The sequence below is a fragment of the Curcuma longa genome, chromosome 1, assembly GCF_044706935.1.
Source record: "Curcuma longa cultivar G26 ecotype Majalengka, Jawa Barat chromosome 1, ITB_CL_G26_1.1, whole genome shotgun sequence".
Taxonomy (NCBI): domain Eukaryota; kingdom Viridiplantae; phylum Streptophyta; class Magnoliopsida; order Zingiberales; family Zingiberaceae; genus Curcuma; species Curcuma longa.
In genome coordinates this window covers 12,276,389-12,290,169 of record NC_133861.1, presented here as the reverse complement: position 1 = coordinate 12,290,169, position 13,781 = coordinate 12,276,389, and the positions used below count along the sequence as shown (strand labels likewise).

Below are 13,781 nucleotides of genomic sequence, written 5' to 3'. Positions count from 1 at the left end.
ATCGATAAAAGAATCAAAGAGATGGTGTCCTTTTGAATCGATAGTGGCCCCATCGATGAATAGAAGAGTCCAAGTTTTTCAAACTAAACTAATGAGATTAAGATTGACTCTTTATCTTCCAACGAATCTTGACTTTTGACCTTCACCTAATCTTCAAGTTGATTCTACCACGTAAAATTCCCTTTTCTCACCCTATCAGATACCTTACAGTATATCCTTTTACAAGCATTTATAATGAGTATTATTTAAAATAAGAGTTTTTACTTTTTGATATGGAAATGATGTGGCACTTGGAGAAGCATAAATATCAAAAAACTTGCTAATTAGATGAAGGAGATGGAGGCAACTAAAAAAAAAAACACATGAACAGCATTAAGATCACTGGTTCTTTTAGGAAAAAAGCACAAAAATTGTTTATTAAATTTATAAATCTAAAATCCCTAATTTCTTCTCAATAAACGACTCTGCCCGGCTTAAGCTAGCGACAATATTCGTTGACATTAAGCAAAAATCAAAAATGGTGATATCAACGCATTCTGGTCATTTTTTTTCTTCCAGTTTTTCCATTGCAATGCACACCGCATGATAGATATCATACCAAAGCTCAGCGCCAACAGTCATCCACCAAGTAAACTTATTAGACAAGTCAAGCCCTCATTGAAGTCAAACAAAAAGATCGAATCAACAAAAATAAGGCATGTCAAAGCTTCAAGTTCATCAAATCGAACACCAAATGCTGGCACAAATCCTCAACAAAATAAGTTGTTTGAAACAAGCTACCTAACCAACGACAGTTTAGGCTGCAACAGCTTCCGCTTCACCTTCCATCTGGACATCTTCGGCAGGTCTATCCAGTTTGACACCCACATCTTCCTTGTAATCACCATGAACCTACAACACCCAGGAGCTCTGTGAATTAACTGAGTTCTTAAACAGTTCAACGCATATTTTGGCCGTTGACTTTGATGTCGATGACAAATTTAAATGGTTGACTAAAAAATCTAATTATTCTATAAGGAAAACGGATGGGAGTACCTCCATAAGTTTTCCGAGATCAAACTTAGGGGCCTTCAGGATTTTAACTTTGCGAATGAAGACATTTTGCAAAGGAAAAATGCTGGTTGTTGCTTTCTCAATCTCCTTACCAATGACCTCGGGAATAAATTTCTGCACTAAATCCTTCAAATCGCATGATGAGGCTTGATTAATCATGATTTCTGTCATCTTGCGACGGATCTGAAGCAAGTTTGAAGTGACATGATTATCATCCATCAGATAATGATTTTTGTGTTCAGATGAAAACATTGTATTGAATAGAAAAAATTAACATACCTGTCGAATCTGACTAGATTGGGCATAACAAGTACGCTTCACTTGATTTGGACGTCTCTTAGTGAAGGCAATACAAAACAAGCGCAGAGTGTAATTATCAGTGGTCTTAACATCAACATGCGCTTCTATGAGAGTTTGCCACTTCCGCACCAACGATCTAAGCTTGTCGGTTGTGAAATCCATTCCCTGGGGGAAAAGGATACCCGGTTAAATGCCAGGAGAGCATGAATCTTTAACACAGCTGTCAGAAACATACCCAGAAATTAGTCAGGACATTCTTTCCTTGTACATCCTCGGCACGAAGTCGGATCTTCCTGTAGGCCTGATCCTCATCGTTCTGAAGGTCAGCTAAAGAAACCTCAAAAACTCTGTGCTTGAGTCCCTCAGAGGCAATCTGAAAACAAGGATACAAATAAATTATGATAAAGCAATAAACAAGCAGGGGAAAAATATTTTCTCAGTTGCAGATGTATCTAAAGGACAACTATAAAAGCATAGAGTAGGAGTTTGAAGACAACAATTTATCTTTACCTCAGAATTAAGAAGCTAAATGGAGATTAAATAAATAAATCAACAAATTGCTGAATGGCACAACTACTCCTCCCACTCTGATAAATATATAAGTGCAGATATATAACATAGGTTAGATTTGTTATTAATTTAAAAGTCGGTGCTTATATTGTAAATTTTAAAGAGTTTATGATATTCTTGTCACAACCTACAACTTAGGTGCAAGATTTAGAAAATAACCCCTTTTTTAAAACACGAGCATGATTTGAGTCCTAATCCTCCCGCTTTGGTAGTATATTAAAGTAAGTTGATTGATTAATAAGCTATAATCTATCCTAAAAACTTGAGCTGTTAGAAAAAACATCAATTTACATATTTATATTCTTTATAAGAAAAAAACTAACTGGGTCAGTCATTAAACACTTCGAATATATACATGACCGACCCAATACTAAGGATTAGTTTAATTTATGAATGGAGCAAGCAACTGACAGTTCTAGCAATGTCTATATCCTCATACAACATAAACCTCAATAATGCAAAATAGTTATAGATATGAGATTCTGGATTCAGCTACTACCCATAAAATGCATATGCAAGCATCTGTTTTACCTAGAACAAGACACTATTTTTTCTTTCCCATATATTTTTGAATAGACTTATACCATTTCTAAATGACATCTAGAACACAAATTCACTGATAAAACTACCCGGAAATATTTCCTATCAAATAAGCAATAAGTTTGTGTGAGAGGTGAAAGTCACAAGCAAAAGTTTTTGAAAGAAATGTAAAATAAGAACAAAAGGTCAAAATATAAGTGGAAATAATTCTAGAAGAACCAAGTCAAGCTGTCAAGTAACTGGATAAACAAAACTAACCACTTAGAAATTGAAAGAAAAAAAATTTGAAAGCTTAAACGATGAAAGTGTCAATTAAGAAAGTGAAATGGTGATAAAGTAACTCAAAAACTAACTGTGGGGCATACAAAGCACTGTGTTTGTACTGGATTCCATCCAGAATCTCATTGATCATCAAATCCTACTTCAGCCTCTAAAGATTTATATTTAAGGCCGGCCAACAGTGCTCTAGGGTGGCCATCATCCTTCCACTATCTCTAGATCCATATAGGGAGGCACATATTGTCTTCTCCATCCTGCCCAATGGAGAGTATGGAATGAACAAGACAAACAAGGATGGGCTAGAATAGGGCACATAATTCTTTTTATTATCCTGATCCACGACTGCAGGTATTAATTATGGCAAGGAGGGGTTCAACATCAGGGTGGCACTCTACCAGGACTGGATGAAAAACCATATCCAACCTATGTCCAATCCTCCTTGAACAAAAAACCACCCAAAAAAACTTTGACTATTTTGGTTTGGATTCAGTTAACAAGAAAAATAATAATAATTTAATTTGATCTAGGGTCAGATATAATTATCTATTCTAAGTACTGATTAGCCTAACCTTGCCCAAGCTTAATTATATAAGTATGTAATTTATTATAAAGTTTACAGCATCCATAGTAGATCACCCATTACTCATCCCTACCCTATCACTTATTAGGAGGAGGAATTTACTCAATGAAATCTGTATGTACTAATAAACTGTAACGACATTAATAGTAGTGAAAGAATATCATAAAATTAAAAAAAGACTTATGGTTTTATCCTTGGAGATCAGGTTTCCTATATGAATATTATGTTTATATTTTATATGTTTGGATATTCATAAAATACCTTGAATCAAGTAAATGTTTCTCTCTTTAATTATTGTTTTTTTACTTCTAATATTAAAATGAAAATTTTGTGACATTAAGCAAGCTTTTAGTATTAACATTAGCAAATGCTTTGATGGTGACTAGAAAATCAATAACCGACCTAATCCGATCTAAACCAATTCAGTTTCAACCAAATCTAACATACTGAATGCAATTTCGGATCAATTTTCCTTGATCAGAAAATTTTGAATTGGGTTAAATTGTGGTCAAGAATAGACCTGACCCATGTTCATCCCTTCTATCTACTAAGCCAGGTCAATTGCTATTCTTGTCCTAAGATAGTGTTTTCGCATACAAAATTTATGAGTGTCCTAAAACAAAATGTTTTGAAACAATTATTAGACGAATACCATTCCTTTATGGAAGATAATAATGCAGCTAGTAGTAATATGCTCAGATGTCAACTCCATGGTATTGTCAATGTTTATCCATTTAACAAATGCAACTAAGAATTTACTCTTATTGAAGTCAACTCTGTAGAGAACTTTCTCAAAGCAACATCATGTCAGTAAAAGATTGCCCCATTGCTACTAAAACAAAAACGAATCAAGCTAGTACATATAAACCGAAGTGATAACCGAACTAAGCTAACATATAGACCATGTAATCGAACAATATTTAACTGAAAAAAAAACACGGATCGTTGTTTCAGAGTGGCATACCTTCGTTCCCTGCGTCCTAGAGACAAGGGTCTTCCCAACGCTCCTGACGCTGAAGACTGACGGAGCTTTGATGTCATACCAATCCTTCTTAGCGAAGGGATCTACACTGAATTAATCAATCGACCAGATAGTCCATATCGAACAGAAATTGGAAAAAAAAACACTTTTGCACGAATTGATACAATCTAGACCGACAAGAAAAAGAAAGAATAGCGACGAAGTTAAATTACGTCTTCTTCTTGCCACCCTTTTTCCCCTTGGAGATCCTCTTATTTTTACTGCAAGAAACATATCCAAAAAAGTGTCAACCTGAGAAATCTAAGGAAAACTAATGCTCGAAAGGTGGACAATAGGATGAAATCCTCACCCGACCGCCATGCCGCTGCAGCACTCTGATGCTTTCCTGGCTTTGTTTGTTTCGGCGCGACGATTGACGGAGCCGGTTACCCTAATAACAATATATATGGAACGGGTCGTTGATCAAATGGGTCGAACACTGGAGCAAGCCATTTGATCCAATAAGAATAATAGGAGCCATCTATGGAAGCCCGTTTAGCTCAATAAGTTCATGCTTCTATTTTTTTTCTCTTTCTGGCGCATTACACTTTCTAATAAAAATTAAAATATTTCCCTTTTTCAGTCATTGTCATCTAAGTTTTTTTATTTACAAATTAGGGGGCGTGGAGATTATCGATCGTGATCTTAATTATCTATATAAGATTTTGATTCAGATAATAATTAATTTTTAAATAATATAATATTATCAACATCAGCATATAATTGTATATTTCGCAAGTTGCTATTTACATTTAAAATTAATTTATTTTAGTTATTTTCTAATTATTTTTTATTTTACTTATAAGATTTATTATATATAAATATATTCAGTGGAACTCTCCTCGTCGAAGAGATCCGTTGCAACTCAAGAAGGCGCTTCTTGATCTCCACGTCGAAGAGTCCAAATGTTTCGTTACGCCCCCCGTTGAACTCCTCGTCGAAGAGATCCGGCAACTCAAGAAGGCGCTTCGTGATCTCGAGAGCGAGTGTTCACGTTACCATTTCGAGCTATCAGATGTCAGAGCGAAGATAGCCAGTACGGAGTCAGATCTCAAGGCGGTCGCTGGCCAGGCCAGCCGCCTCGAGGGAGAACTCCTCATCGCGCAGGATAACTTATCCACTGCCAAAATGTTGGCATCCGAGTACGAAGAAGAAATCCGTCGCCTTCAGGATGAATTGAGAGTGTCTGAGCAAAAAGCTCAAGATGAAGACAACGCCTTACGAGCGAAAGAATTGGAGTTAAAGGAACTGCGGTCACAAATAGTGGATGAAAAGGAAAAAAATCTCCAGAATAGAGACATGCAAGGTGGTGTCAGTGCCTCTCTCACGCCATCTCGAGCACTTGGCGCATCAGGAGTTGCAGCTGTGGCGCTTGGGACTTTGGTCTGTCTTTACCTCGCCAAGCGGAAATAGAGGATTAGTTTTCTACGGTTTAAAGAAACATTATGTTTGATCTTTTCTTGCTTGAACTATAGGTCACTGAAGGATTTTCCCTATGCTGGTTGTGGTCTTTTCTTATCATCTAAATTTTTTTTACTTACAAAGTATCCGAATCAATTAATTTTAAGATATATGATTCGATTTTATATTTCACATGTCAAATAAATTTAAAAACACGCCTGATGTGACGTTCGAAATTATTAAATGTATGAATTTTAAATCTAGATCAATATCCTGATATTGGAGCTAGGGCTGGGTCAGTACGGTATATCGAATTTTGCATACGATACCGTATACCGTACTGAAAATTTCGGCATAAAAAAATCTATACCGTTACCATACCGAAAATTCAGTATACCGAAATTTCGGTATACCGAAAATTCGGTATACCGAATGTACCGAATTTTCGGTATATTACACCGAAAATACTGAAAATTTTGGTATACTGATAATTTCGATACGGTATTATACCGAAAATGTTGGTATACCGAAATATCGAAAAATAATAATTTCATACCGATACCGATACCGAAAAATTCAGTACGGTATTATACCGTACCAAAATTTTTGGTATACCGAAATTTTCGATATGGACTGTAAATATCGGTATGGTATCTGCAGTATACCGAAAATTCGATATTTTTTCCCACCCCTAATTGGAGCCATCTACCAGATCCGGGACTGCAAAGTGACAGTGAGATTATTTTTGTGTTTTTTTTATTTTTTAAAAATTTAAAGCCTAACGATGGGAAAAGAAGTTGTTAGCCTCACGAGCATTGTATCCAAGCGGCATTTATGTTGGAAATTATCGTGTTGATAATTTTAATTATCTATTTAAGATTATTTAATTTAGATTATAATTAATTTTTATCATTTGTTAAAAGAGATAATTTATTTTAAATTTTTAAAAATAAAAGTAATGAATTATATTTATTAATTTAATAAATTATTTTATTAAAATAATTATTTTAATAAATTATATATAAATTTTAAAAAATAAAATTAACACATTATATTTATTAATTTAATGAATTATTTTATTAAAATAATTATTTTAATAAATTATTTTATTAAAATAATGATTTTAATGAATTATTTTATTAAATATATTTATTTATTTATTTATTTATTTTAAATTTTACAAAATAAAATTAATAAATTATATTTATTAATTTAATAAATTATTTATTAATTTATTTTAATAAAATTAAAATATATAAATTTACTTTAAATTTTAAAAAATATATTTATTTTTTATATATTATCATCATTAATATTATTAATTTATTTTAAAAATAAATTGAATGAATGATAATATAATAAATATTAAATTAATTATGTTTTATTCTCTTTAATTAAATAAGTTAGAAGGTTATATTATATATTCTATAATTTTAATTATATGATTATTTAATAATTATATGATTAAAATTATATATGATAATTTAAATGAAACGCACTCTTAATGTAATATTAATGTGAAAGCGCCTTTACGTATGATATGACAGCGTATCGTTTCATGGTGGTAACAGTTACACCAATCGCCCCGCCATGGCGCCATCTTCCATTTACTCTGCCCACATCTTTCTCTATTTGATTGTTCAGCCAACACTGGAAAAATTATGACCGTTATTCATCCAACAATCGATGTTTTAGCTTATTCAGTCAGGAAATTTCTCTGCTTACCGTTGACCTGGAAGTTTCGATCATTCTAATTACATTTGGTTCGCATTGGTATTTAAACTTGGTACAATCTGGGCAAAAAAATCAACAACTGCAAAACTTGAATGGAACAGATAGAATAAATACATCTGATAACCTAATCTTTAACCCAACTATTTTCTGGGGAATTCTTTGACGAAAAACTTGAAAACGTTTACACAAAGAAGTGCAATCTTAAAATACACTCCTAAATTATCTTTTAGTCAAAATGAGAACCATATCAATTGAATCCGAGTTCCTAATTTGAATGCGGATATACAAAATAGCCTCCTCAATGTAACTAGTTATCTACAAGAAAATAAAGTCGCAGAATTTATGTTCAAAAAGTCAACAATCTTCCTTTCGCCCTGCATTGTTCTCAGAACAACTCAATAATGCTTTGGAAATAATAAACAGTGATAAAATCATGAAAAAGCAAAATGTGAGTAGCAATATACCAATGGCCAGTGAGAAGCAATATTAGAAGCAACAGTTTGTTTCTTGTTTCGGTTGAGATCCGCTTCTGGGTGAGCAGCTACTTTGGCACCTCACTTGAGCGAGCTTGGGTGAGGAAGAAGGCAGGGAACTTCTAGATCCTGTGAGCACAAGAAATGTGAGTAGGAAGGCCAGAGATTTCCCTGGCACGACCACTCCGATACTTAAGTTATCTTCTGGAGAAGGAGGAGGAGATTGAGAGCGAAAAAAAAAGTGTGTGAGATTGCATACCTCTCCTTATGGCAGAACTAACCTTTTATATATATTGAGGGGGTTACGACATGTCATAGACGTGACTGAAGTCTCATCACCGTTATGAATGTGTCAGGAGACATGACATAGTCAGCGCATATGTCCCATTGCGGACTTGTATTAAAAGGGAGGATCATGTCATGCACGTCTACCGTAGCATTGCCATAATGAGTTGCAGAGAGGGCAGGGAGACATTCACAACCGCATGATAGAGGAGTGGTCTTTGGAAAAAGGAGAAAAACCTGCCAGGGTAGCAAGGTAAAGCCGACATGTCATACGCCCGAATGGGTCGTCTCAGCTCAGGACTAAGATAGCTGAGGATCCGACTCGATCTGGACGCCGTGACACTCTGAGCCCGACTTGACGATCCGGCTTGGTCTTACTATCGGCTCGTTGGATATTGCGCGGGGATTCAATATTGAGTATTTGAGAGGACGAGCCTCGATCCGGTTACGACGCCCTTAGTGAAGTACTGTCGTTCATCGTGTCCTACCTGATTCCTCCAGTTCGGTCCGTAAGACTCGGCTCGGAATAAAGATGCCAAGATGTCCGGACCGTCTCGGGAGGAGATGTCCGTGTGAAACCGCATCGTCCTGAAGGGGCCTGTTTCCTCGTGGGTTCGACTAGGTTCCCGCACTGACCTGAGAGATTTGGTAGGTGTCTGAGAGGGGGAGACTTGATCTGACTTCGAATGGGGATGGAGGTTTGATTCGGTGTATTTTGCGAGTGGAGAGCCTTGGAGATAGAACTTGAAGTCGCGATAAAGGCCTTCCATCGGATCCGAATCCAATTTCCCCGACTTGACTTACAAGACTCGACTCGGGACTGTAGGGCCGGGGATCCGATCCAGTCCGCCCCATGCGATGCTCTAAGCCCGTCTCGGTGATCCGGCTCGACTTTGTGAGACTCAAGGTCAAACCGATAGGTTGCTCTTGGACTCAACTAACCGTGATCTGTTCCCTTACACCCATAACATTTATAAAAAACAACTACAACGGTATCATCATAAAGCAACAGTGTGTTCATATATTTAAAGCTATTTTTCAAAATTTTAATTAAAAATCTGCAAAATTATACTATGTCAGTACTGGTTGCCTTCTGCGAAGGTAATGTATGCTTCCTTTAGTCAATCTTCTAGCAGATGGTGGTTGGAATGCAACTACTTAGTGGATAAAAACATCACTACAGTTAATTTCCAGGAAGGGTTTTATCTCTGCTCCCTCTAAGATTCCCAATGTTGAGTTCAATATCCAACTGAGTATTCTCTTAAACAACTGGAATAGAAAATATACAAATACGATAACAGAAACACAATCGAAATTGGATCCTAACATCTCAGTCTTACAATTATCATAATGATTTAAACAAGATAAGCGGAGTTTGTTGACGAGCTCTCTATTTGATCAAGGAGGCACGCAAATGCGCAATCATTCGAACTGGAATTGTGAGCCGACCTCAGACTGCCAAATCAAAAGCAAGCATCCAAAAGACAACAGCAACAAAGCGCGGCCAGACTGCACCACCCAAACCACCAATTTAAAGTGATTAAAAATGTTTTAGCTTAATAGAAATAGTTCGATAAAATAGCTTCCGAACTCCAGCCAAATTCGAAGATTAAATATTAGTTTTTTTGAAAAATCGGACAGAGGAGCAAGATTCCCATGGACAATTGGCAGCAGTCCATTTTATTAAAGTTGGTCAAACCAGACAACTAGTGATGGGAAATAAAAACTACGCGATGATCGACACGGCACTGACCCCATAACACACCACCATAACCGCACCGACCCGGCGCACGATAGCGCGCATTCCCCATCTGCACGATCACTACCTTTTCCGACGTGGGACCACCTGGATCTGGTCAAGATCGGCGCCCAGACGAGTCGGAGGCGGTGGTGCGGCCGACTGAGAGGCGGATCTGGTGTTACTCGGGGGAGTTCGCAGAAAGATAAGCCTTGATCGATGCTTAAACGATGGCTCAAGATTTGAAACAAACGAAACCTAAAACGAATAGATTGAACATAGAGATCATTACCATCCCTCCATGAAGGAAGGGCCACTGCTCTGCTGCTGGGGCGGCGGCTGAGCGTAGGGCTGAGGGTATCCTTGTGGCGGGTACCCCTGCTGCGGGTAGCCGGCAGGGGGGTATCCCTGCGGCGGGTAACCCGGCGGCGGATAGGCGTCTTTCGGGTATCCTTCAGGCGGATAACCTACTTATCCACAATCGAAAACAACCGGAATCACAATCATCCCCAAACACTATCGAAAGATCCATATACGAATGGAGACGGATAGCTACCTTGCGGCGGAGGGACGCCTACAGGGGGCTGCTGCTGGTTGTAGTAGCTCATGTCGTCGAGTTTTCGATCTGCGGCCGCGAGAGAGCAATGACAAACCGGTCTAGGTCGGAGGGCCTTAAATAGTAGAGGGAATATAACGGGCTAGATAAGCGCCTTAAACCCGCGTCCTGGGCTTTTTGCTAATCATCGGGCCCTTAATGGGCAAACTATTTGTTCCAATTATTAATTAAGGAATTTAAATTATGCATTCTATTTTCTAAATTCTTAAATTATCTATGGATTGGTCTACTCATCTTCTATAATTTTTTTCACACTACTCTCCAAATGCTAAGCGCGTGCATATTCGTGAAGTATATTTTTTCCCAGTTTTCATTTTACTAAAACGCATCACTTTCATCTTTTTAATTTTGCCATTTTGCTAAGTTCATTCGCATGCAGGTCGATTTGAGCATAGAGTTTAGAGATCAATATAATTAGTGGAATGTTTGATATCATCAAATAAAATTAGTTTATATTTCTTAAATAATTTTAAATGGTTACATAAATAAATTCAACTGGCTCGGCCCCGGCCTGCATAATTTTATATATTTATACACATGCAGCACTTTCAAGCCAATTTAGTGCAAATCACAGCGAACTAAACCAAGCATTAATTAAACAGTGAAATTATGGCACTCAGCATCATCATACAGTGGAACAAGAGGAATTGATCATGAGATTGAAGTTAAGTTATTGTGTCTACTTAGGAATTGACCACTAAAATTAATTAATTAAAACTTTGTAGTCTCAGAAATGGTCTGCAAGGTTGGCCTCCATTGACCTTGCTTTGTACTTCTAACGCCAATTTCACCCCTTCCCTCCTCTTCGTCCGCCACCTGATCACAACACAATCATTTTTAACTCATAAGCCACAGATTAATCACATATTACGTACTGTCAAAACTAAGAACACTGCAGAACACTCAATTTGTTGATGTGCCTTTGCTATTATCTGAAAGGTTGCTCATTCGATCGTCATCAAACAGTGGAAGTTGAGGAAAAACAAGCTGAATTCCCAGTTTGCAATTCCACAATCAGACGAAACGACGATGAAATACCTGATCTACCCTTACACAGTGAGAATATTACTACTCACCGACTGAGACGAGGCAGAAGCATCGGATTCGCCGGTGCACGACCTCTTGATGATCTCCTTCTTCGTCGCCAGAAGCTTACTCAGCCTTACTTGTCTCTTCGTCCCGAACTCACGCAGCACATCTATGGGCATATGTATGAATTAATATCGATCGACGGTACGGTTCATCATCGTTTCAACTATTTAAAATCAGCTAAACGAAACTAATTCTGTCGATAATCGAATCAGATATACCTTCGAAGCTGACGAGCCGGTAGAAATGGCCGACTTGAAGTGGCTCGTCCGGGGCGAGTAACTTGAGATAGCGAACCGCCTTCCCGCATAGCTCGTCGGTGGCAGCAGCTGCTGAGGCTGCGGAGGACGAGCGGCGCTGTGCGATAACGGTGATGATGAGGGCGACGTAGTGGCAGGGGTTCGCGGCCATGATGTGGCTGGCTGAGAGCGGGCAGTTTGCTTTCTGCGTTGTCCCGTCAGGATGCTGGATCACAACGGTGGCCACGTCTATCGTCTGGCAATTTCCCATTGGCAAATTGAGTTCCCGGCCGTACGTCCACTGTGTGAATATAACGGATGCAAGATTAGGCTGAGAGAGAGAGAGAGAGAGAGAGAGAGCATAACGGACACACTGGTTAGGTAGGGAAGATATATATAATCAAGTATTAAGTTCTGAGAGAGCGTGCTGTGCGAGATGGAGGGAGCGTGAGGGCGACGAAGCCTCTACATGAATTGGTGGAATAAAGTGGTCGGCAGGGAGGTCTAAAGGACGACTCACGAGTGATTTAATTGACGCTCGATCGGGCTTGCGTAGAGGAGTTACATGGAGCCTTGAAATCCCAGGTCAAGAAACTGTTCTTGTCTGGCTGCCGCGATAGATGCCTTCTTCCGAAGTAATCAAACCAGAAAATTAATCGAAATTAAGAAATCCCTTGGCACCCAAAGACAAAAAAAAAAAAAACGTCAGAGTTACGTAGTTTATCCCGGCCGGGTTTGCAATTCATTTATTAGGAGAAGAAAGTTGTTAAAGAGGAAGAAAATTGTGGTGTCTACGTCGATGTGTTAAGACACTTTGCATCGGGAAACGAACAAAACTTGCATGAAAGCGATCAAAATTGTGAAAACTTGAAGGGGTCTATTGTTAACTCTGGATCGAGTTAGTTACGTCTTTAGGCCATAGTTACAACGTCATTTGTCGTTCAACTTTAATTTTTGCAGCCAAACAAATACAGCAGAAACGTTACGTTTGTATCGATTGCGATGCCATCGGTGAAAGTGACTGATTGTTTATGGTTAGTCTACAATAAATAATGTTCCGTGTTCTTTATTTATTTCTTTTCCATCGAAGACATAATGGACTGTAAATTAAGGGCACAAGCCTGAAAAAATTTCCCACAAAATGCTCCACTGGTTTTAGTCTAGATGAATAATGAGACTCCCCTGATTCACATGGGGCCATTTGGTTTGTTAGTCAGCTTAGCTTACGCAGTCAAATTGGTCCATTTGAATCTTGGCTTATCTAGAGATTTCAACTCGCTCAAATCGCTAATTTTGTAGCTTTAAGAAGCCAAAATAACTTCAAACATCTAATTGTATCATCTATTACAACCGTGTAAGTTAAGGTTGTTCATCGAGCACCTAAATCAAACATTACTAAATTCGGGACGGATAATAAGAGGCATGATCCATCTTTAATTAATCTCCTTAATTCTTTTGCACCTTTTGACACGAAGCGCCCTCTCACCTTACTAACCGCTGTCGTGTATTATACTTTAGTTTAGAATTGAGTTAGAAATGATTGACAATTTTTTTATTTTCTTTGTACAACAAAAGGATTTTTCATGCTTAATGGCATGGCAATAAAAACCTTGAACTTTGACTGTATTTTAGCACAGGGGGCTGGGGTCACAAATTAAAATACTGATTAAATATCAGAAAGTTCTAAATTAATGATATTGTTATCAATGCATTGGACTTGATAACGTTTGATGGAACAAAATGCAATCCTTTTATGCTTACATTTTCTTTTTGTTAATAATAAAATGGGATCGCTTTAACAGTTACAGCCAAAGCCAAACAAATTCAACCAATTGCTTCTAAGAAAGTCTGTCATTCAGTTCC

The 13,781-nt window shown here is 37.6% G+C and overlaps 3 protein-coding genes across 3 annotated transcripts; all 3 read right to left on the bottom strand.

The window, feature by feature from the left end:
• Nucleotides 1–683: 683 nt before the first annotated feature.
• LOC141836428 (small ribosomal subunit protein eS1-like) lies at nucleotides 684–4,704 on the bottom strand. Its single transcript, XM_074723918.1, has 7 exons — nucleotides 4,654–4,704; nucleotides 4,517–4,564; nucleotides 4,287–4,392; nucleotides 1,589–1,726; nucleotides 1,333–1,518; nucleotides 1,036–1,236; nucleotides 684–891 (listed from the first exon to the last, which is right to left on the bottom strand). The coding sequence occupies exons 1-7, from the start codon at nucleotides 4,662–4,664 to the stop codon at nucleotides 796–798; spliced, it is 786 nt and encodes a 261-aa protein (XP_074580019.1). The 5' UTR covers nucleotides 4,665–4,704; the 3' UTR covers nucleotides 684–795.
• Nucleotides 4,705–9,419: 4,715 nt separating this feature from the next.
• On the bottom strand, nucleotides 9,420–10,631 carry LOC141845956 (uncharacterized). Its single transcript, XM_074733946.1, has 3 exons — nucleotides 10,531–10,631; nucleotides 10,267–10,441; nucleotides 9,420–9,745 (listed from the first exon to the last, which is right to left on the bottom strand). Exons 1-3 carry the CDS (start codon nucleotides 10,580–10,582, stop codon nucleotides 9,700–9,702), a joined length of 273 nt encoding a protein of 90 aa, XP_074590047.1. The 5' UTR covers nucleotides 10,583–10,631; the 3' UTR covers nucleotides 9,420–9,699.
• Nucleotides 10,632–11,301: 670 nt separating this feature from the next.
• LOC141831038 (uncharacterized) lies at nucleotides 11,302–12,189 on the bottom strand. The gene is made up of 3 exons (XM_074718509.1): nucleotides 11,901–12,189; nucleotides 11,667–11,788; nucleotides 11,302–11,406 (listed from the first exon to the last, which is right to left on the bottom strand). The coding sequence occupies exons 1-3, from the start codon at nucleotides 12,187–12,189 to the stop codon at nucleotides 11,302–11,304; spliced, it is 516 nt and encodes a 171-aa protein (XP_074574610.1).
• Between the last annotated feature and the right edge of the window lie 1,592 nt (nucleotides 12,190–13,781).

Excerpts from the sequence above, each read along its gene's own strand:
- LOC141836428 (XM_074723918.1), bottom strand. Across the intron at positions 1,237-1,332 it reads AATCTAGTCAGATTCGACAG|ATCCGTCGCAAGATGACAGA; the intron begins GTATGTTAATTT and ends AACTTGCTTCAG. Across the intron at positions 892-1,035 it reads ATCTCGGAAAACTTATGGAG|GTTCATGGTGATTACAAGGA; the intron begins GTACTCCCATCC and ends TGGGTGTTGTAG.
- LOC141845956 (XM_074733946.1), bottom strand. The coding sequence starts at position 10,582 with ATGAGCTACTACAACCAGCAGCAGCCCCCTGTAGGCGTCCCTCCGCCG. Across the intron at positions 10,442-10,530 it reads AGGCGTCCCTCCGCCGCAAG|GTTATCCGCCTGAAGGATAC; the intron begins GTAGCTATCCGT and ends GTGGATAAGTAG. Across the intron at positions 9,746-10,266 it reads CCTTCCTTCATGGAGGGATG|TCTGGCCGCGCTTTGTTGCT; the intron begins GTAATGATCTCT and ends TGGGTGGTGCAG.
- LOC141831038 (XM_074718509.1), bottom strand. The coding sequence starts at position 12,189 with ATGGGAAATTGCCAGACGATAGACGTGGCCACCGTTGTGATCCAGCAT. Across the intron at positions 11,789-11,900 it reads CCGGCTCGTCAGCTTCGAAG|ATGTGCTGCGTGAGTTCGGG; the intron begins GTATATCTGATT and ends ATATGCCCATAG. Across the intron at positions 11,407-11,666 it reads CTTCTGCCTCGTCTCAGTCG|GTGGCGGACGAAGAGGAGGG; the intron begins GTGAGTAGTAAT and ends TGTTGTGATCAG.